This window comes from Arvicanthis niloticus, chromosome 5 (assembly GCF_011762505.2).
Source record: "Arvicanthis niloticus isolate mArvNil1 chromosome 5, mArvNil1.pat.X, whole genome shotgun sequence".
Classification (NCBI taxonomy): Eukaryota; Metazoa; Chordata; class Mammalia; order Rodentia; family Muridae; genus Arvicanthis; species Arvicanthis niloticus.
This window is the reverse complement of record NC_047662.1, coordinates 17,261,187-17,282,867: the sequence shown is the minus strand read 5'-3', so window position 1 is coordinate 17,282,867 and position 21,681 is coordinate 17,261,187. Positions and strand designations below refer to the sequence as shown.

Genomic DNA, 21,681 nt, shown 5'->3' with positions numbered 1-21,681 from the left:
TCCAGCCTGTCAAGTATTTCTTAAAACTGATTTGTGGGACTGATCAAGTATAACTGTGGTCTTTGTGAACCTCTAAGTTGAAAATACAGGTAGTTTCTGAGTAGTATTTGCATTAGAAGTCAGGAAGCAAGATACAACTTTTTTCCATTAATTTAAACTGTAGGATGCACAAGAGTTTTCTAAGCTCTTTATGTCACTGTTGGAAGACACTTTGTCTAAACAGAAGAACCCGGATGTTCGGAACGTGGTGCAGCAGCAGTTCTGTGGGGAGTACGCCTACGTGACTGTGTGAGTCTTCCGTGCTCTCCTGCCATTGCCCTTCACTTCAGGCCCAGGTTACCACTGTGTGGGTATCACAGCACCCGAGGTGTTTATACCTGTACATTTCCATGGCCTATGTGACTGTGTGAGTCTCCCACGCTCTCCCGCCATCGCCCTTCATTTCAAGCCCAGGTTATTGCAGTGTGGGCATCACAGCACCTGTGTTTATAGCTGTACATTTCTGTGGGAGCATGTTGAAGCAGCTACCTTGCCAATTGCAGTTGAGTGCTGCAGGTGTTGGAAACTGTCTGGCTGCAGTCTGTGACGGCTGTGAAGTGTGGGCTGAGATGTGAGGTCGGAACTGGCTGGCAAACTGAATCCTGTCGGGCACTGTGTGGGGAGGGTCTAGTCCAAGAGAGACCCATTCCCTAGTCAGGCTTGTTTTTATTTCACATGTAGTTTATGTGCAACGACTTGAGTATCAAAGTGATGAAGGTTATACACACTCCCTCCCTCCCTCTCTCTATAGCAGTGGTTCTCAGCATTAGCTGCCACCCTTTACTACAGCTCCTTATGTCGTCAGGACCCCAACCATCAAATTATTTCCATGCTACTTTATGATTGTGACTTTACTGCTGGCATGAATCTTAACATAAATAAAATGTCTGCTATGCGGGCTGCTTGGCATGTGTGTGCCCAGGTTGAGACCTGCTGGTAGGGTGTGTGCTGCAGTGACACAGCTCTCTTCTCACTCTGACTTAGTGTTCATTGCTTCATGGCAGGTGCAATCAGTGTGGCCGAGAGTCTAAGCTCGTATCGAAGTTCTATGAACTGGAGCTGAACATCCAAGGACACAAGCAGTTAACTGACTGCATCTCCGAGTTCCTGAAGGTACTTGCATGTCAGCATGCGAGGTTTCTGCTCGCTGGTGCCCCTGTGCCATTTTGGGTGGCATTTTGATTCATAAGTACATCCATTTTTGGAGACTTTCAAATAAGGAAACTTGTTTTTGTAAAGGTCCACAAGGAACTATAAAGTACCACAGCAGTCTGCATCTTAAGTTTAGAGCATTGTGTGCTCATTTAAAGTTAATGTAAAGTTCTGTGTGTATGGTTAAAGGTAGCACATGCCCCTCCCTCCATGTTTCTCCCTTTTACACATCCTGAGTTCCGCAGAGGTAGTGGTGGTTCCCTTCTGAGGAGCTTCTCTGAGGAATGTGATAGATAGATGAGCTTGGAGCACTCACCTTCCTGTCTATAAATAGTGTTGAGTTTGCATTCTTTCTTGTACACATTAAGCAGCCGGAAGCCATTAATCACGTTGAGTTTGTCCAGCTAAAGACTTCCTGAGTGTTCACTTAGTTGTATTAAGCACAGTGGCAATGTTGCACTGACAGCATTGACTGGAGTGGGTAAAGTCAGCTTCAGCGGAGGTTGCAGTGCACTACTGTGGCTACCAGAGGCTCACTGCATGCACAGAAGTAGACTGGAGTGGGCATCCACCATGCTGTAGAGGGATAATGCAGGGTGGAGCTGGCTGCATCCATGTGTGCTTCACAAGAAAACAGAAGGCTATTTCTGGGCAGCTGAGTCATGGGTTAACTGAAGTGCTGAGGAGCACCTGCTGGCTGGCTGGCTGGCAGGCTGGCTTTTCTGTTTTCAGGGTAGAGTCAATCACACTTAAAGAGTATGAAGGTGGAAGTCAAGGGATTTTAAGTTTTGTGGCCTGATGAGTTGGAAGAATGTCTTTGCTAAGATGGAAGAAGGCTGAGAAGGGTGGGGTTGAGAAGAATTGTTTGTGAAGATCTGAATACTGGAGATGGACAGAAGAGCCAGGAATTCAAAGCCAGTTTTAGCTACTTTAGGGAGAGACTGTTCATGTTGCATAAAGAGTTTGGCCTGACCTATAGCTCTGTGCAGAATTTGATCAACATACTGAATGCCAGCAAAACACACACACACACACAGAGGTTGGTGTTAAACATGTCTCCCTTGAATGGGGAGAGATGAGGATTTTATAAAACATGAAGGAGGGAAAGGACTAGAGCCACTTTTCTTGTCCTGACCTCTGAAGTAATTAGCAAAAGCTGGCTAGGGAAGCTGCTGAGGGCTTGTGAGGGAGGGAGGGAAGAAGAGGAGGACGACAGTGGTGGAAGGAGGGTGTCATGTGCAGTTGGGTAACTCACATGGTTGTGCTTTACACCAGAGATTTGCGTGCTTCCTTCATACCCGTCCTAATCAGTCTGTCTGCTTTGTAATCAGGAAGAAAGATTAGAAGGAGACAATCGATACTTCTGTGAAAACTGTCAAAGCAAACAGAATGCTACACGGAAAATCCGACTTCTGAGCCTTCCTTGCACTCTGAACTTGCAGCTGATGCGCTTTGTGTTTGACAGGTGAGCCTGTGCAGGCGGCTTGTGGAGAAGAAGACACTGGTGGGATGGCACCTTTCGTAATGGTATATTGCTGGACTCTCTTGGACCCATCAGATGAATAAAGACACAGAGACTTACTAACTGTACTGTTCCTTAGGTCTCAGCTTAGGCTACCTCCCAGCCAGCTCTGACTATTCTGACTATTCCAGTGCACATTATGTCATGAGGCCTGTTGCACCCCATACCCACATATGTCCAACCTCCTCCATGTCCCACTGATGAATCTTCTCATGTCTGATTATTCTCCCGGAGATCCTGTGTCAGCCCAGAAAAGTCTCGACTTTTCCTTTCCTGCCCAGCTTTTGGCTGTTAGCTCTTTATTAAACCATTTGGCGGGTAAAGGAGGAAGAGTTTACGAAATTCAATAAGAATAACAATACCAAAGTTTATCCAGAGCCTCTACAGAATTAAAAATTGAATAGTACAAAGGTCTTCAGCCAGTGCCTTCCAGCAATGGTGCAGTAAATCTTCGGAGGTCAGTCCTATATGGATAGGAGCTGGAGATGTAAAGAGTCTGTTTGTAACCACTGTTAATATTGTAGCTTTTTAATTAGAAACCATGAGGACCTGAGTGCTTTCATCAGGGAATTAAGGGGGCTCTGCACTTGGGCATACAGTCTCTGCCTCGGGAATGAATTGTTAGGTGTCAGAACTTTGCAGAGGGGCTCAGCTTTTGCCTGTGTATAGTAGACTTCTGGATGGAATCCGGCTGCTCTGGAGCTTGTCAAGGTTCTGGCAGCACGTGCACATGTGCCTGATGGCTTGATTGTCTGTCTTCTTGTTTGCAGGCAAACTGGACACAAGAAGAAGCTCAATGCTTATATTGGCTTCTCGGAGAGTCTAGATATGGAGCCTTATGTGGAGCACAAAGGTACTATCTTGACCAAGCTGTTGTTAGCTTGTGACTGTTGTTAGCTTGAGATGGGACCATGGCCCACTCTTTATGTGCACAGCTGCAGTTTTCCTTGAACCTCTGCTTGCAGTCTCTGAACAGCAGTTTTTTGACAAGAAGTTACTTCTTTATAAGAGTTAGCACACCTAAATTTTACATGTCTCACCAGGTCCTACTGTCTCCTTTTAAAATTCAAAATGGAAATGTGGTTCTGCATACTATAAAAATGTGGTTATAAAAATGTCGTTCCGCATGAACCTCCCAAAAGGGAGGACACCACCCCAGCGACCTAATGTCCACTGGGTGCTTACAGATTGTCTCTTGTCCTTTCTATCCAGCATCACCTTTTAATTTTAATTTTGTTGCCATTAAGCAGTTCCCTGAACTTGATAGTTTGGTTTACTCTTTTTGCCTCATGGGATAGATAGTGCCAGCCAAAGATAACATGTAATTAATCCTGTTGTGCTGCTGCTCTGGGTGAAGAGGTGCCTGGAGAAAACACCATCCCAGGTGCCTGTCTCTCAAAGTAGACGGTTTCAGACAACACGCAGAGAAGTCTAATTGGACATCATGACCTTTCATCTGGGTTGGCTAGTCCCATGCTTGATGTGATTGATTACTGATTTATTCCTCTGGTTAAGATTTACTGTAACGAAGCCCCTCCCCTTTTAAATTAACTATTTTGGTTACCACACACATTAGTGGGTTTCTTCCCTTTGTCACTGTTTAGTTCTCCATCATTCCCTTCCCCATGATCCTCCCTTACACTGTGTCCCCTCCTAGTGGCTCCTCCCTAGCTGCTCACATGTGCATTCCACACCTATAGTCCATTACCTTGGCTTACAGCCTTCTTGACAGGTCCCTGGCCTTCGTTTGCATTTTCAAGCTCCTTGATTCCCTAAGGTTGCAAGCTTAGTTACTTCAACTGTGACGAGCAGTGTGGGAATGGTGCCATTGTCTTCTGGCCCTGGTACCTTGGGCACACTGGCTTCTGTTTATCAAAAACCTGTAAAAGAGAGTTCCCTAGAGTGGGACACATGTGGCTTCCCCTAAGACCCTTAGGTTTATTTCTGGGACACTCTAGTTAGATGTCACCACAGAGTATAGTGCTTGAAATCCACCCAGACTTAGGACCTTGTAGTTTACCTGAGGCCATGAAATTTCTTCCTCTTTTTCTCTGCTGCTTTTCTGAGGACTAGGGAATTTTCTTTATTACTATTTTAAAAGGTTGTATTTTTTTCTCTCACTTATATGTGAGTGATTGAGTGAATGTATGTTTACCACATATGTGCCTGATTTTCACAGAGGCCTGAACAGGGCATCGGATGTACTGAAACTGGTGATTCAGGTCCTCTGCAAGAGTAACAAGCACTCTTTTTTTTTTTTTTTTTTTTTTTGGTTTTTCGAGACAGGGTTTCTCTGTGTAGCCCTGGCTATCCTGGAACTCACTCTGTAGACCAGGCTGGCCTCGAACTCAGAAATCCGCCTGCCTCTGCCTCCCAAGTGCTGGGATTAAAGGCATGCGCCGCCACCACCCGGTTTAGTAACAAGCACTCTTAATCCCTTGGTTCTTACTTTGTTCTTACCCATGCTGTCTGTCTCCCACTGCTAGGATTTACAGGCACATGCTAGGAAGTCCAACTCCACAATCACCTTCGAGTATGTGTGTCTATCTCTGTGTGGGTGTATGTGTGTGCCTGCATGTGGAGGCCAAGTGCCAAGCTCTCTATCTCTTCCCTCCCTCCCTTCTCCTCTCTCCCTTTTTAGATTTATTTACTATTCTATGAGTACACTGTCACTCTCTTCAGACACACCAGAATAGGGCATCATCGGATCCCATTACAGATGGTTGTGAGCCACTATGTGGTTGCTGGGAATTGAACTCAGGATCTTTGGAAGAGCAGTCAGTGCTCTTAACCGCTGAGCCATCTCTTGACCTTTTTCTCTTTTTGCAACATGCTCTCAATGAACTTGGATTTTGTAAGGCTAGGTGAGCCACAAGAACCCACCTGTCTCCATCTAGAGGGCACTGGGATTATAGGCATACCACCCATACTTGCCTTTAAAAATGTATGTATTTTGTGTGTGTGTGCATCTACACATGCCAGGGTGCATGTCTGAAGGTCCTTCCCTTAGGCCCAGGGGTTAGACGCAGCTTGTCAGGCTCCTTGTCGAGCTCCTTTACTTACTTCTTAGCCTCAGCCTCGTGCCTTGGGTTTGAAAAGTGAGTGCTGACCACCAGACCCAAGCGCTTCTGTGGCACGAGCTGCCCTCGCCAAGCCCTCTGTCCTGCCTGGTTTCACATCGAGTTGTTGTGTGTAAACACCTTCAGCTTCTTTCTTTCTTTCTTTCTTTCTTTCTTTCTTTCTTTCTTTTTTTTTTTTTTTTTGCTGGCAGATTCTCTGTACATGTCATCCTCTTTTTTTTTTTTTTTTTTTTTGTGAAACCCAATCTCAAAATGTAGGCAGCTTCCTGCTTGTACTCACTGGACTGAAGAGGTCCTTCTGCAGTCTTGGCTACCGCTGTTGAGTGCAGTCTGAGTCTTGTCTTTACAATTGTGTTTATGTAATTGTTTTATTTGAAGGTCCTAGCGTTTGCAGAGAGGGCTGGGTTTTCCATTTATTGTGTTTATTTGCCCTCCTCACGGAGGACACTGTTATTGTTACTGTAACGTTTGAGCTCTTCTTGGCTCCGGGGTTGTCAGCTGCATTTTCCATGGTTGCCTCCTACTTTATGCCTTAAAATTTTTTCTATTCAAGGAAACCAGGTCTGAAGGTAAGCTTTCTCTGTGCAGTTTTCCTGGTCTGAGGGTAAGCTTTCTCTGCTGTTTTCCTTTTGGTTCTGAGTGTTAAAAGCCAATGTGTGCCTAACTCACTCTCTGCCACTGAGCGGTGTCCCGGCTCCTCTATAGTTTTACTGTCACTTAAGTAGCTTTTAGACATTTGTTTGGTTTTTAATTAATCTACTTTTTTTTTTTTTTGCAATCATATTCTTTATTTTAGTTTTATTTTCATTCTGTTTTTTTCTTAATACTTAATTTTTCTTTTGTTTATTTCTTACTACTGAAGTGAAAATCTTAATGTGTTCAGTTACTGTTTCTTAGTTCTCGGTTATAGAGCTGTTTCTGTGGCACATACATGGTGTAGTGTTGACTGAAGTCATGCTCCTTGGAACCACAAGGCTACTGAGAGTCCTGCAGTCTAGCTTAGGCCTACCTTCAGTGGAGTTCTTCTCCCTAGCTCCTCAAATACTGTGGTTATAGGCAAATGGCAACCTAGTTCACAATAAAACTCATATTGCTTTGAGAACTGACTCCTACAATGTGAATTCTTTGTTAAAATTTTTATGGAGTCTAGCTTCTTGGGGGGAGGGAGAGCTTAGTTTTTGTTTTTCTTTCTGTAAGATAATTCTCTCTCTCTCTCTCTCTCTCTCTCTCTCTGTCTCTCTCTCTCTCTCGTGTGTGTGTGTGTGTGTGTGTGTGTGTGTGTGTGTGTGTGTATAGATATATGTTTTTGAGTGCAGGTGTCTGCGGCCAGAGGCATCAGACCCCCTGGTTGCTCCAGGTGAGCTGCCTCACTTGGATGTTGGGAACTGAACTCAGTTTCTGGAAGAGCAGTATAGTATGTCTGTCTCTCCAGCGATGAGACTTAATTTTTCTTGCCTCTAAATACCAAAGTATATTCATAAAAGCTGGTGTCATAGTTACTGTTGTATTGCTATGAAGAGATACCATGACCAAAGCAACTGTTAGAAGAGAAAACATTTAATTAGGGGGTGTGTGGAGACAGGTATGTCTAGAGTGGTAGGTGAGGGCTTTACATCCTAATCCCCAGGCTGAAAGAAGGGGCCTGTTGTGGGCTTTGGAAACCTTAGAGGCCGCTGCCAGTGACTCCAGCAAGGTCACACACCTGTTCCAAGGCTTATACGTACCAATCCTTTCTAAACAATTCTACTAACTGGGGACTAAACGTTTACATGTCTGAGCCTATGGGGCCATCTTCATTCAAACCACTTCAGCTGATAATTTTTCATACTATTTGTTGTGGCAGGAAGGTTCATTTCTGTTGTTAAAATTAAGAACTTTGATTTAAAAGAAAACATGGCATATTTAGAGTGGAACACTCGGATAAGAAGACAAAGTGAAATCGGCTGGCACTGAAAGGCAGATCTCTTAAGATCTTACTGGGAGAATCTAAAAATGTTGACCTTGTACAAGTAGAAATGAACAGGGAAGCTTGTCTGCCAAGCTCAAGGGATAAAATGGTGATGTGTTGCATGATGTGGTTGACTGGAGCTGAAGACTAGGAAGGTTTGTACCAGTGATACCAGAAAGAGATCCTCTGCTGACATATACTCTGCGTGTGTGTCTGTCTGTCTGTCTTTCTGTCTGTCTGTCTGTTACAGGGCAACTTTGGGGGTCAGTTCTTGTCCACATTGTTGAACAGGGTCTCTTGCCACCCACATACTCCAAGGCTAGCTGGCCAAAAAGCTTCCAGCCTATTCTGTCTTCTTGTCCTACCATGGGAGCCGTGGGATTCTCCCTGGGCAAATTCAGAAACATTTGCATCCCTTCTCCTCAGTATTTTTATCTTAACCTCAAGTTTTGATCCATATATTAATCTTTATTGATGTCCATTTCACTAAGTTACAAGGGTGCTCGGATTTTGTTCTTTGGTCAACTGATTTTTCTTCAGTCTTAAACAGGGTCCCACATACTTATCTTTCACTGATTGAGTGATAGATTGACTGTTTTAAGAATATTGCAGCAACAAAGTAATCAGTTAGGTGTGAAGACTTGTTACAGTAGTAATTGTTTCTAAGAGCTTTCAGTTATTACCAGTTTCAGTATCTATAGACATGAGACTGGCTTCATATGTTGTGGTTAAATTATAAGTAAGTAGTGGTTTTTTTTTAAAGAACTTGTTTTAGGTTGTTTTGTTTGTATATGTGTGTACATTCTTTGTGCCTGCCAAAGCCAGAAGAGGGAGGGTATTAGATCCAGCTATAGATGGTTATGAATCTCTTGTGGATGTTGGAACTACCTTTTTTTTTTTTTTAATTTTAAGTTTGTTTTGATTTTTTTTGGTTTTTGTTTTTGTTTTTCGAGACAGGGTTTCTCTGTGTAGACCTGGCTGGCCTTGAACTCAGAAATCCACCTGCCTCTGCCTCCCAAGTGCTGAGACTAAAGGCATGCGCCACCACTGCCCGGCTTTGATTTTTGTTTAAAATGGTTATGTCTGAGTCTTTTGTCTGATGCATATTTATGTATCATGTGCATGTCCAGCCTTTTTTTTTTTTTTTTTTTTTTTTTGAAATGGGGTCAATATCTAGGCCTTGGTGGGCTAGAATTCTATATATAGATCAGGCTAGCTTGGAATTTACAGAGATCCTTCTGCCTCTGCCTCTCCAGTTTTGGGATTAAAGATGCAGCCACCATACCCAACTACTTTTCCCAAACTTGAGAAGGTTTTATTGAACTGTGCATGATGGTACACACTTATTTTCCCAACATTCAAGAAGCAGAGGCAAGTGGATTCCTAGGAGTCTAAGTGCTGTCTACATAGCTGCCTTCCAAGTCACATAGGGAAAACTTGTGTCAACACCAAAAGATTTTACCCTTTTGGTTCTGTTTTGTATTTTGGTCATGTCCTCCAGCTGTTGGGGTTGTCATAGTGTTTGGTTGTTTTTTTTAAAGCACCTATATTTTGTAAACATCTTACCATCTTAGGTGATCTTTTCTCATTTGAGTGTTTTGCCTGTACCTTGCATTTGTTGGTCCTCTTACCTCAGTCTTTGGGGTGCCGAGTGGTGGTGGTGGTGCAGGCACTGTGCCTGGCTCAAGCTATAAGGCATGCTGTCATCGAAAGCTATACTTATTCTCTCTCTGCAGGTGGGTCCTTCGTGTATGAACTCAGCGCCGTCCTCATCCACAGAGGAGTCAGTGCCTATTCCGGCCATTACATCGCCCACGTGAAAGACCCTCAGTCTGGAGAGTGGTACAAGTTCAATGATGAGGACATAGAGAAAATGGAGGGGAAGAAGCTACAGCTAGGGATTGAGGAAGATCTAGGTAAAGTTTTTAAGTCGTGAGTGCCCTTTTCAAATATAAATTTTGTTGTTGTTTTTGAAACAGGGTCACACTCTATTGCTGCCTATCTTGGAACTTCTTATATAGAGACTAGTCTGGTCTTGAACTCAGAGTGCTGGATTAGAGGCATGCACCACCATGCCTGGATTAAGTATAAATTCCTCTATTGGCAGTCACAGTATTTGATAGTGTCCTGGCTGGAGATTAAGGGTCACTGAGGCTGTTTAACACCACTAGGCATCATCATTTGTAGACGTTCTGCTTCTAGAATAATCAGACTTTGCCACAGAGATGGCTGTGCCATGAAAGCACGTAGGCAAAGGAGTCAGAGTTGCAGGCTTTATTCCCTTGCAGGGGAAGGGAAGTTGGCTGACCAGGAGGGTATTTGCTAGAGAGAGATAGTGTCATCCTCTTCCCGAGGTGAAGACTTAATAACTGTAGCAGAGAAATTGTTGTGAGCCACAGTCTCATGTCAGCTCTTCGACACCTCAGCTATCATCTACCAGCTTTGCTTGTCAGACAGAGGCCAGGTCTTCTGATGGGAGCCAGTGGTCTTCAAAAATTTCCTTCCTGGCATCTGAACTGTTTTTGTTTGTTTGTTTGTTTGTTTTTTTTAATGGTTTGATGTTTGAACCAGGGCCATGTTGGCCTGGAACTCTCCAGTGGCAATCCTCCTGCCTCTGGGCTCCATGCCTTCTTTTTATTTTTAAAATAAGTTTCCCTCCTTCCCTCTTCATACCAGAAGAGAAAGCTCAGCAGTTAAGAGCACTGACTGCTTTTCCAGAGGTCCTGAGTTCAATTCCCAGCAACCACATGGTGACTCACAACCATCGTTAATGGGATCTGATGCCCTCTTCTGGTGTGTCTGAAGACAGTTACTCATATACATAAAATAAATTTAAAAAAGAAAAAGGGTCCTTGTTGCTCTTCAAGAGCACCCTTCTAGGTGGTCCACTGCCTCTGTAGGCATCTCCTCAGCTTCACACACATCTATACAGACACGATAGAAAATTAAGTCTTTAAAAATAATCTGCTGTCCATTTTATCCATGTCTTATCTTTAAAAGAACTTAAAAGAGAATCTTGATGCTTAGTATAATATTTTATTTTGATACTTTAATAACTTTATCAGCTGGAATTTTTTGAGACAGTTTTATTATGTGGCCCAGGCTGGCCTCACACAAGCACAGGCATCACTGGCAGAAGTCAGGACCTTTGGGAGTCGCTTACCATAAGGACTCCAGGGCTCGAACTCAGGCAAGACTTTTACCCACCAAGCCATGTCATTGACACTGTGGCAGTCCTTACCTCCAAGTTCTGATATTATAACTGCGCAGTTTTCCTCTCCTTTTACTAAGTGGGTGGGATGATGTATCAAGATAAGGCTTTGTATAGCTTAGATGAGTCTCATGGTTAACACAGAACCCCAGGCTGTTAAGATCTTTGTGTCTCAGACTCTCCCTCTGTGCACCAGCCACCCAGTTTTAAACTAATTTTTATAATTTAAGGCTGACACGTAGGATCAGGCCAGGCGGCACATACTTTTAATCCTGTCACTCTGAGATTGAGGCCAGCCTGGTATACATAGCAAGCTCTGGGCCTGCCAATGCTATAATGTAGAGATACGCTGTATCAAAAAAACAACAAAAACTACCAAGCAGGGTTGGGGGTCCCATATAACAAGACGCTCGAGTTGTGGGAGGAGTAGTACTCTTTGATCTTGCCCTGGCTGGACTAGAACAGTGTAGATCAAGTTGATTTCCCACTTTTAGTTTTTTCAACTTGGTTCCTGAGTGTAGTTATATATTCTATGCTCAGTAAGTAGGACTTTCCTTTTTTGTAGTTTGTCCTTGATGTAATTTCATTCTTAAAAATGAAGTTTTTAAGATGGACATGGTGACATACACTTGTAATTCGAACATTTAGAGGCTGAGGCAGAAGGACCATAAGTTTGAAACCAACCTTGGCTATAGTGTGAGACTGTCTGAAAACACGAATGGAGCGTGACAAGCAAGAATGGGCACTTGTCTTTTTCACAGATCTTCAAGTTGCTCGGTATAAGCTTGCTTGCTGCCAAGCCTCTTGCCTGAGTAGTGGCCTGGAGCCCACATGGTAGGCGACTCCCAAAGGTTGTACTGACTTCTGCTAGTGCTGCCTGTGCTCATGCATGCACAGAATAAAACAGTATATTCCTTATCCAAGGACCTACTACATTTCTATGGCCTTTAATGGTTTAGCTCTTCAGCTGTTTCAGGCTTCTTAAGTGTTCGTGCTTTGCTTGCTCCTAGTGCCTGTGGAACTAGAAGTGTGTCTGAACTGGAAGGATGAGTAATGTGGTTGTGAGCTGCCACTTGGAACTGAAAACTCTGGGCCTCTACAAGAGCAGCCAGTGCTCTTAACTGCTGAGCCAAATCCCCAGCTCTTAGGAATTGTGTTTGTGTGTGACTCTCCTGGGTACTATCCATTTTGTTTTTCTGAGACAGGGTCTCTAAATAGCTTGGCCCTTGTTGTTTAGGGCCTGTGTGATCCCCAGGGATCTGCCTCTCTCCACAGCCTGAGCATTGAGATTGTAAGTATATGCCACCATGCCCAGCTTCTTAAATGTGGACTCTGGGGAAGGAATCGGGACATGTTTGTGCAGTGAGACCTTTATTCATTGAGCCATATAAGTCATAGTTTATATGCTTCCCTCCCCCAGCAAACCTCTTAACCCATCTAGTTGTCTTTAATTTCTTTTTCCCAGCAGAACCTTCTAAATCCCAGACTCGTAAACCCAAGTGTGGCAAAGGAACTCATTGCTCTCGAAATGCATACATGTTGGTTTATAGACTGCAAACCCAGGAAAAGAACCACACAATGGTTCAAGTCCCAGGTAACCACTTTTTCTGGATTGCTTTCAGGAATGCCGTCGAATCAATACTCCAGGTCAATTAAAAACTGCTACTGTATTGCTCATTGGGACAGGTCTGTATGGGAAATGTTACTGAATGAAAAGTGCTAGTCACAAATTTACCAATTATCCAGCTTTTGGAATGACTGAGCCTTAGGCTATTCTATTATCCCACCCCAAAGAAAGGCAGAAAGAAGCTAGTTTTAATAATGTGAAAAGGAAAAGGTAACCTAGGTTGAAGTTTAGTTTTATTTTCTTCAACTTCTAGAATAAAAGAAATTGAAGCACATGGTAGGTCCCCATTGGTAGAGCCACTTGATGCTTCTGGGCATTCTGGGTGGGTCACCTGGCTTCAGCCTGGAGGTCTAGTAAAAAAAAGGTGAACTCCAGTGGAGGTTTCTATTACGGTAGTCATCCATCTTGGAATCATGTATGCATCAGTGTAGTCTTTGTCTTTGGAAAAGGGGATAAGGTTGGTTTTTGTGTTTCTCTTTTGGATAGCCTTTCTTCAAGAGCTGGTAGATCGGGATAATTCCAGATTTGAAGAGTGGTGTGTTGAAATGGCCGAAATGCGCAGGCAGAGTGTGGACAAAGGCAAAGCGAAGCACGAGGAGGTGAAGGAGCTGTACCAAAGGTTGCCTGCTGGAGCTGGTCTGTGAGATTCCAGGACAACACTTTTGCTATCAAATGCCTGGGGTTTTGTTCTGTGGTGTTTTATCTTTAAATGTTGCAAAAATGTATATGAAAAACCCACTTCTTCCTCTTAGAGGCCACCCTATACATTCTAAAATCATTCTGCTAGTTGGCAGTAACTAGACAGAGTATCCCATATTCTTCTCTTTGTCACCATCTTTTCATAGTGGGAGGCTATTACTGAATGGAATCCTAGGTCAGCACTCTGCACTCATGACCAGTAAAAACTTTTTTACTGTGAATTGGTGAGGCAGCTTAGGGGAAAAAGTACTTGCCACCAAGCCTGCTGATCTTCAGAGTTCAAGTTTCAGGACACACATGGCAGAAGGGAACTGACTCCTACAGGCTGTTCTCTGACTTCTGCTCTTGTGCTTCCCCGTCGTCGCCACAAACACATAGAATGTAAGAAAAAGAATATTTTTACTGCCAGATGTGGTGGTGTATGCTTTTAATCCCAGCAGAGGCTGGCAGATTTCTGTGAGATATAGGCAAACCTGGTCTACCTAGCAAGTTCCAGGCTAGTCATGGATATGTAGTGAGGCCTTGTCTCATTTTCTTCTGTGAGATACAAAATGTTTCTAAAGATCTGATTGGATTGCTGTGGCTCTCTGATTTTTAAAAAATCACTTTGTTCTCTAAGAATATTAGCTGGTATACATGTGTATTATTTTAAATATGAAGTGTTAAGCTAGAAGTAGGAATCTTTCTTGCTTACCTGGCTTAGGCTTAACCACACAACTGTCATTCTTTCTGTGTGTTATTTGAATTTACCTTGTGCCTTCAGAGGCTATGATTTGTTTGTGACAAAGTTAACCCTACTCCTGCATATGGAAGAGAGCAATGTGTCAGAACTTAACATAAGTGCGCACGCCTTTAATCCCAACACTTGGGAGGCAAAGGCAGGTGGAGTTCTGAGTTCAAGGCCAGCCTGGTCTACAGAGTGAGTTCCAGGACAGCCAGGGCTACACAGAGAAACCCTGTCTCGAAAAACCAAAACCAAACCAAAACAAAACAACAACAACAACAAAAACCAATATAAGTGTTCAAGCATGCTTGTACTGAGGGGTTTTTGCCTTTTTAAATTAATTTCCCATTCCTGGTGTAGTTTTAAATCACAGCTAAATTTAAGTCTCTACGTCTATATGAAAAGTCTTTAGATGCTCTCTCTGGTTACTGGTACAGCTCAAGGGCAGAGCATATTGCTCACACAGATAGGGCCTGGTTTCTACCCTAGCACCCAAAGGGAAAAAAGCAGATCTTCAAACCTGCTGCTTAATTTGATTCAATTCCTCTTTGTGACTTGCTTCTTGAACTGTGTTAAGTGACCTGTGCTTACTAGGAAGTGACCCCAGGAGGCATATCATTCAGTTCGTGGGCCTCTCTTTATAGGAGATGGCCCTCCTTTCTGTTCTGCCAAACATTGTCAGTTTCTGTACTGCACAGGAGGAAAAGGACTTCTTTTGCCCCAAGACAGAAAGGCATGAGACAGTGAAGGTGAAGCCCTCTGGAAAACGAGTGCTTGAATCTGGAGAGGCCTGGCTATGAGCCACTCTTGATGGCTCCTGATCTCCTGTATGCATTGCCAGTCAGGAGTCTCGTATGTGGAGGCTCCTTGTTCTAAAGCCGGCATGTTTTATCGTGCCTTGGTTTGCAAATCTTAGCCTGTGAGCATTCCTTTTAAAGGCCGCCTACCCTAAAAATCTTAGTCTCACCAGAATCTTCAACTTCTTTGCCTCTGTAATTTACACTCAAAGGTGCTTGACTTCTAGATAAACGGTTATTTTTTTGTGCTATTATTCAAGACTCTTAACGTTGTTGTTTTCAAAATCCATTGGTTTTTAGTTTTAGTTTTTGAACCTTGCTTTAAACTCACTTAAGATAGTTGGCTCAGAGTGTTCTCAAGTTCATGGCAATCCCCCCTCCTCATCTGCCTTGGTGCAAGGATTAGAGGAGCATCACCACTCTGTCTAGGCCAGGTTCTTTCATAGTCCCAGACAATGAGAGACCCATTACCACAGCTAACACCTCCTCAGGACTCTAGCACACTAACCCAACAGCTGGAAACTTGTTGGGTAAGGATAAGCAGGTAGTTAGATCAGAACTGTGGGCACAGCCTCTGCTTTTTCTTGCTGTTTTTAACTGAAAGTTAGAAATGATTTTCTTCCTCTTCCCCCCCCCCCCCCATCCTTGGATTTTATATTAATTCATCAAGAGCTAAAACAGCAAACAAACTTCATTTGAAAATTTTCAGTGGGATTCTAGAAATGGATTAGACAGTTTGACTCTGACCCACCTGTCTTGAGTCCCAGTATGTACCCCTTTAGTCATTCTGGGACCCCCTTTACAGTATTTAGGTTTTTTTATGTCTTTTGAGACAAGGTCTTACTCTAGCTCAAACTGGTCTGGAACTCAACATATAGCCCCTGATGGCCTCAAGCATGGTGAGCCTCTAGCCTCAGTTCCCTGGCCTGAGTATCTTAATAGTTAAACTCTTTTTTTTTTTTTTTTTTATTACTAGTGCTACTACACTATCTGCATCCTTTGTTCCTCTCCTCCTAGTTGCTGGAAAAACAGGACACCTGTAGAATTAGTCCTTAAATGGGACCCAGTATCAATTCCCCCACCTTGAAAAACTTTATATTAAATGTTACTCAAAACTTTACTCTTAAACTTTGTATCAAGAAGTAGCAGCGTCTCAGAAACTTTATTTCTCTCAGACACGGGCTACCCCGCACCCCATTCTTTTGATACCTAGTCTAAACCTGATAAACTGCTCCAAATTGGGGAGACATTTTGAGTATAATTGGCTATGATCTGATTTGGGGGTTCAGGGCAAGACTGATACTGGGGATTGAACATGGATGTAGGACACATCCAAAGCTGTCACTCTCCCTCTGGGCTGTACCTCACAAGGGCACGTGAACTATGGTTTTGCTTTCTCATTTATTTGTTGGTGATGCTGGGGATTTGGCCTAGGGCTTCCTCATGTTAGACACGTAGTCTTACCATTGAGCCTAGCCCTAGCCCTTGCTGAGCTGATACCTTGTAGGATGCCACGATCATTTTACCTTTTCCATGTTTTATGGTCTCCTCTTATATACATTGTTTGGATGTATAATTAACTTTTCTATATCTCTTTCTTTCAAAAAGCTCAAAATGCTTCACATATCTTATCTTTTTACACTCAGCAACAACTCTGTGAGGTAGGTAGAAGGCAGGTATTATTACCTTCATTTTGCAAATTAAAGATCTGAAGCATAGGGTTTAAGGGACTTGCTCAAACTCACATTGAGTTTCTTGAGGCAGAACTTGGATTAGACCTTGGTCTCACCTAGCAGTTGCCACCTCACCTGTAGCTACCTCAGCACTGATCAGAAGAGGCCATGGCTGTCCAGTTTCAGCTCAAAAATGCATCTGACACGTCTAAAGTTTTTTTTTCCCAAACGACTGAAATGTTTTCCACTAAAATTCAGTGAGTGTTAGCTTTCTGTATGTGTGACTCTGGGGAGAGTGAAGCTGGTCAAAGCAAGCTTTGCAGTAAGTGTCTGCTCTCATCTGCCAGAAGTAGCTCACAGCACAGATTCATGAATTCAACCTCTGTATGTTTTCTCCTGTGTTTTATGCTGGGACTCACTGGAGATTTTGTATGTAATCAAAGATGTCCCTTTATTTTTAATTTTGTCTTTTGTGGAAATTTGGGACTCCCTCTCCCCAAATTAAAATTCATTTTGAGATAGCTGGTGTTCTTAATTTCTGAACTTCAAAATTACTCTGTTCTAGTGTGTGCTGCATCCTAGAACTAGTCTCAAATATGTGAATTTTCTTGAAATAAAAAATGAAATGATTAGATCATAAAGATTTTGGGAAAGTTGTGTTTTTTTTTTCATCAGCCCCAGCCTCCCCTTGGATGCAGGGAATTTGACTGTTGAAATGAGCTGTGAAGTGTGGCTGTAGCTGACAAAGTTAATCTGTAACTCAGAGTCCTAGCGCCTCATTTTAGTGTTCACATGTGTAGCTCATACTTCTGAAAAGGAAGTGCTGATTTTTCCGTTCAGCACACAGTGTGCTCATGGAAGCTCTGCTGTGCTCTCAAGCAAGGCACTTCTCTGTGGATACCTCTTGTAGAATGTGGCTAATAATACCCGCCAGTCCTGTAGGGCTCTGCAGTTGTGTTTCTACATACAACTGGAGCCCACAGAAATGCTAGCTAACACACCAGACACCACCTAGCAGTTCTTCAGATCCTGCTGACTTTGAACAATTGTTTGCACTGTCTTTTAAGGATAATGGCTTAGTCCAAAATCTGTAAAATTACATAGTTTCTTCCCATTCCTTCTCTCTCAGAGCCCTATGAGTTTGTCTCTCTTGAATGGCTGCAGAAGTGGTTGGATGAATCAACACCCACCAAACCGATTGATAATAATGCTTGCCTGTGTTCCCATGACAAGCTTCACCCAGATAAAATATCAATTATGAAGAGAATATCGGAGTATGCGGCTGATGTTTTCTACAGTCGGTATGGAGGAGGTCCCAGACTTACTGGTAAGTCAGGGCATCTGGTCTGCTTGCAGAGCTTTTGTTTTTGAGGGAGTCCTGAGCCATCTCTCCAGCCCCTGCAAGCTCTTTCAAAGAATCACATCTTAGAACCAATGCGATTGATGGTCAGAAAGTGAAAGTATTTGCCACAATTTCTGCTGACCTGGACAATTTCTGGGATCCTCCTGATGGAAGAAAACTGATACCTTATGGTCTTCAGGTGTGCTCATGTGCACTATCACACACACACACACACACACACACTCTGTATACCCACAGTAATAGTAAATGAAACTTAAACACTCAATAAAAGAATTATAGGGGCTGGAGAGATAGCTCAGTGGTTAACAGCACTGACTGCTCTTCTAGAGGTTCTGAGTTCAATTCCCAGCAACCGCATGGAGTCTCGTCTGTAATGGGGGATCCAATACCCTCCTCTGGTGTGTCTGAAGACAGCTACAGTGTACTCATATAAATAAAACGAATTTTAAAAATTAAAAAAAAAGAATCACACTGCATGTGATTCCTAGAGTATCTCTCTCTGCTCTTTTTGTTTTGTTTTTTTGTTTTGGGTTTTTTTTGTTTTGTTTTTTTGAGGCAGGTGTAACCCTGGCTGTGGTGGAACTCACTCTGTAGACCAGGCTGGCCTCAAACTCACTCAGAAATCCACCTGTCTCTGCATCTTAAGTGCTGGGATTAAAGATGGGCGTCACCATTACCCGGCCAAATATCTCTGTTCTTGTGTCACATCTCTTCCTGCTTCGGCTAGCCATTTGGTCATGAGTGTCTCAGCCTTGAGTGTCTCAGCCATGCTCTTCCTTTTATAGAACTGTTCCTGTGTGAGTTTCTAATTCAGCAAAACTAGGATACACATTGATTGCGCTGTAAAAATTTGTGCTTTAGATTTTAAATTGTGGTGTACTTTGTTCAATACAAAAGTCGGTATGAGAATGACGTCTGTTTCTGATCCTTGCCTCCAGTGAAAGCCCTTTGTAAGGACTGCGTTGTGGAGCGCTGTCGCATACTGCGCCTGAAGAATCAACTGAATGAAGACTACAAAACTGTCAACAATTTGCTGAAAGCAGCAATGAAGGGGTATGTTGCAGCATTGCTCCTGAGAGCCTGTGCGCCTCTGCCAGGCTGTCCTCAGACAGCTGCTTACACATTCTGAGAACAGGGTTGGCTGTTAGAAGATGGAAGTTAGAGAGCAGGGCCGTCCAGGCAGATCTTGTACAGGGAGCATGGCTCACATCTCTGTTCCTAGCACTTTAAAGTCTGAGGCAGGAGGACAGGCTGCACTACATGAGTGAGTGTCCTTTAAACTTCCTTTACATTCAGCACAGATGATGTGAAGTTGAAATGGGGAGCTAAGTGAGACATCCTTAAGAATGTCAAGAGTATTTGAAATATGTTGGCCCCAATTCCACAGCACCTGTCACTCAACCAAGAGTGATGAAGTGCTGGTATTTGCCGTGTTCATGTTGTTTGTTGCTTTAGTGGGCCTAAGTCTGCTTCTTCTGGGTCATTCTACAGGGCCTCCTGTGAGGCCTGGCTGGATATGTGTGCCTGACATTGATAAGAGTGTCTTTGTGCCAACTTAAAAGGTATGGCTGTGTGCTGAAAGTGATTACGTTCAAGTTGGATGGATTGGCATGGATTTTAGTTTGATGTATGAGAAAGGGCAAGATTTAGAACGGAAGCAAAAGTAACAACTGCAGTTCAGTAATGAGGTGTGAAATGGCTCACATCAGGAATTGGATTAAAAACAGTTGTGTGCTTGGGAGTTGATTTGAATGTTTGTAATTTGTTTTAGTTGTGGGCTTCAGGGGACAGACAGAAAAGGAGGGAACACTGATAATCACCTACTAGGGTTTAATTAACGCTCTCTTTTCCACAGCACTGATGGATTTTGGGTAGGAAAGTCTTCCTTGCGTAGCTGGCGCCAGCTTGCTCTTGAACAGCTAGATGAGCAAGATGGTGAGGCGGAGCAAAGCAACGGGAAGATGAACGGGAGCCCCTTCAATAAAGGTGACCCGGTGTCTGTGTGTGTGTGTGTGTGTGTGTGTGTGTGTGTGTGTGTGTGTGTGCGCGCGCGCGCGCGCGCGCTCTCGAGTCTGTGTCTGTCTGTCTCCCCACAGGGTTTCTCCCACCAACTCAGCAGCTGCTGCTGTTGCTCTGCAGATTTGTGTCCCTGCCTTTTCTTGAACATGGCGATTCATGTCTGCTTAGAGAGTTGGAGTGTCTCAGTGGCAAAGCTGCACTGTGGTCCCTTCCCCCATGTCCCCAGCAGTCTGGAGTATCAGAGGAGAAGTCTGACAGCCGTGCTGTGCTCCATTCGCTCATGTTGTAGGTGGACAACACTGAGCAAGGGCCCTTTACTCTTTTTCAGTAAATTTTCAGTAAAATTGCCTAGATAAAAATTTATGTCCATGTGTATTAAAAAACATTAATTAATCTCAATGTCTCTTAAGGACAAAAATAATATCATATTTAAGCTTTTACTATTCTCCTCACAGACTCGGCAGGACCTGAGGCGTCTTCTTTCCAGCAATGAGCTCTGGGCTCAAGTGTTAGCCTAATTAGTGACACACAGCGTTCACAACAGTTGTGTTCCACACTCAAGGGAGGGAACACAAAAGGCTCTCAGGCTGTTGAGCTCCACAGTTTGGCTCAGGACAGCAGCTGAATGCAGTGTGGTCTCTGCACCCTGCCCCAAGAAGGGCAGGATTTGGACAGCTTATTGCTTGTCCATTCTTTGACTGAGCCCTGCTTTTAGACAGGAAATCGTGTTATTTTAAACCCACCAGTAAACAGATACCAAAGGAAATTAAAGCATTTAGACTGACTTTTAGGTCTCGAATGGAGATTGTGATTCTGTCGGGTACTAATTTTGAGGTTGGTTGCACTCAGGGATGGTTTGTGACTTGAGCAGTTATTTTCACCTGAATTTTTGTTATTTTATGGAACTAAGCTTGGAACCCATGGCCTTCCACTATATACATACATACATGAATGTCTTTTTTTTTTTTTTTTTATTATTTCAGTATTTTAAGCTCTGTTGAAGTCATGTATTTTCTACACTAAACATTATCCCCCCCTTTTTAATTTTAATTTTATTTATTTATTTATTTATTTATTTATTTATTTATTTATTTTGAGACAGGAACTCACTTACTTTGGAACTCACTCTGTAGGCCCGGCTTAAATTTTTGGTTAACAGATTAAGGTCTGCCGGGCAGTGGTGGCGCACGCCTTTAATTCCAGCACTTGGGAGGCAGAGGCAGGTGGATTTCTGAGTTCGAGGCCAGCCTGGTCTACAGAGTGAGTTCCAGGACAGCCAGGGTTACACAGAGAAACCCTGTCTCTAAAAACCAAAAAAAAAAAAAAAAAAAAAAAAAAAAAACCAGATTAAGGTCTCGTGGGCTGCTCTCAACTCTGTAGCTGAGGCTGACCTTTACCTTCTGACTTTCCTCCACTTCCCCACCACACCTTGCCGAATGTGTTAGTTCCTCTCCCTGCCTTTTGAGGCAGGGTATTGCAGTCACAATATAGTACAGGTGAGCCTGGAGCCTGGCATCTTCCTGCTTTGCTCACTGCTGCAGTTAAAAGTGTACACTACGTCTGCCTGAGCACACAGCCCAGGCTGACCTTGAACTTAGTCTACTTCCTCCCATTTCCCACATACTGAGATACTGCCTCCACACTTGGCAATGTGTGTAGTGTTGTGTGTTAATACTGTCTCCTGTCTTAACCCAGAAAGCCCTTGATTATATTTTTTCAAATATTCAAGATTTCTTCCTTTGATCCATTTCCAGTATCTAGGACTACATATAGTGACAGTGCAGATAAGCAAGGACAGGAAGGTATTGACTGTGACACAGACTTCCT

At 43.3% G+C, this 21,681-nt stretch overlaps 1 protein-coding gene across 2 annotated transcripts in view; it reads left to right on the top strand.

Annotated features, from left to right (window-relative positions):
• Window positions 1–21,681, top strand: part of Usp48 (ubiquitin specific peptidase 48) — a 65,441-nt gene that overhangs the window by 13,336 nt on the left and 30,424 nt on the right. The window contains exons 5-14 of one of the 2 annotated variants that reach the window (XM_034501887.2): window positions 164–288; window positions 1,044–1,152; window positions 2,523–2,656; window positions 3,484–3,566; window positions 9,478–9,657; window positions 12,421–12,546; window positions 13,066–13,215; window positions 17,602–17,799; window positions 18,774–18,888; window positions 19,691–19,821. In XM_034501887.2, coding sequence (XP_034357778.1) covers window positions 164–288; window positions 1,044–1,152; window positions 2,523–2,656; window positions 3,484–3,566; window positions 9,478–9,657; window positions 12,421–12,546; window positions 13,066–13,215; window positions 17,602–17,799; window positions 18,774–18,888; window positions 19,691–19,821 — 1,351 coding nt within the window. Of the gene's footprint in view, window positions 1–163; window positions 289–1,043; window positions 1,153–2,522; window positions 2,657–3,483; window positions 3,567–9,477; window positions 9,658–12,417; window positions 12,547–13,065; window positions 13,216–17,601; window positions 17,800–18,773; window positions 18,889–19,690; window positions 19,822–21,681 lie in introns of both variants that reach the window. The other variant, XM_034501886.2, reaches the window with a different exon arrangement.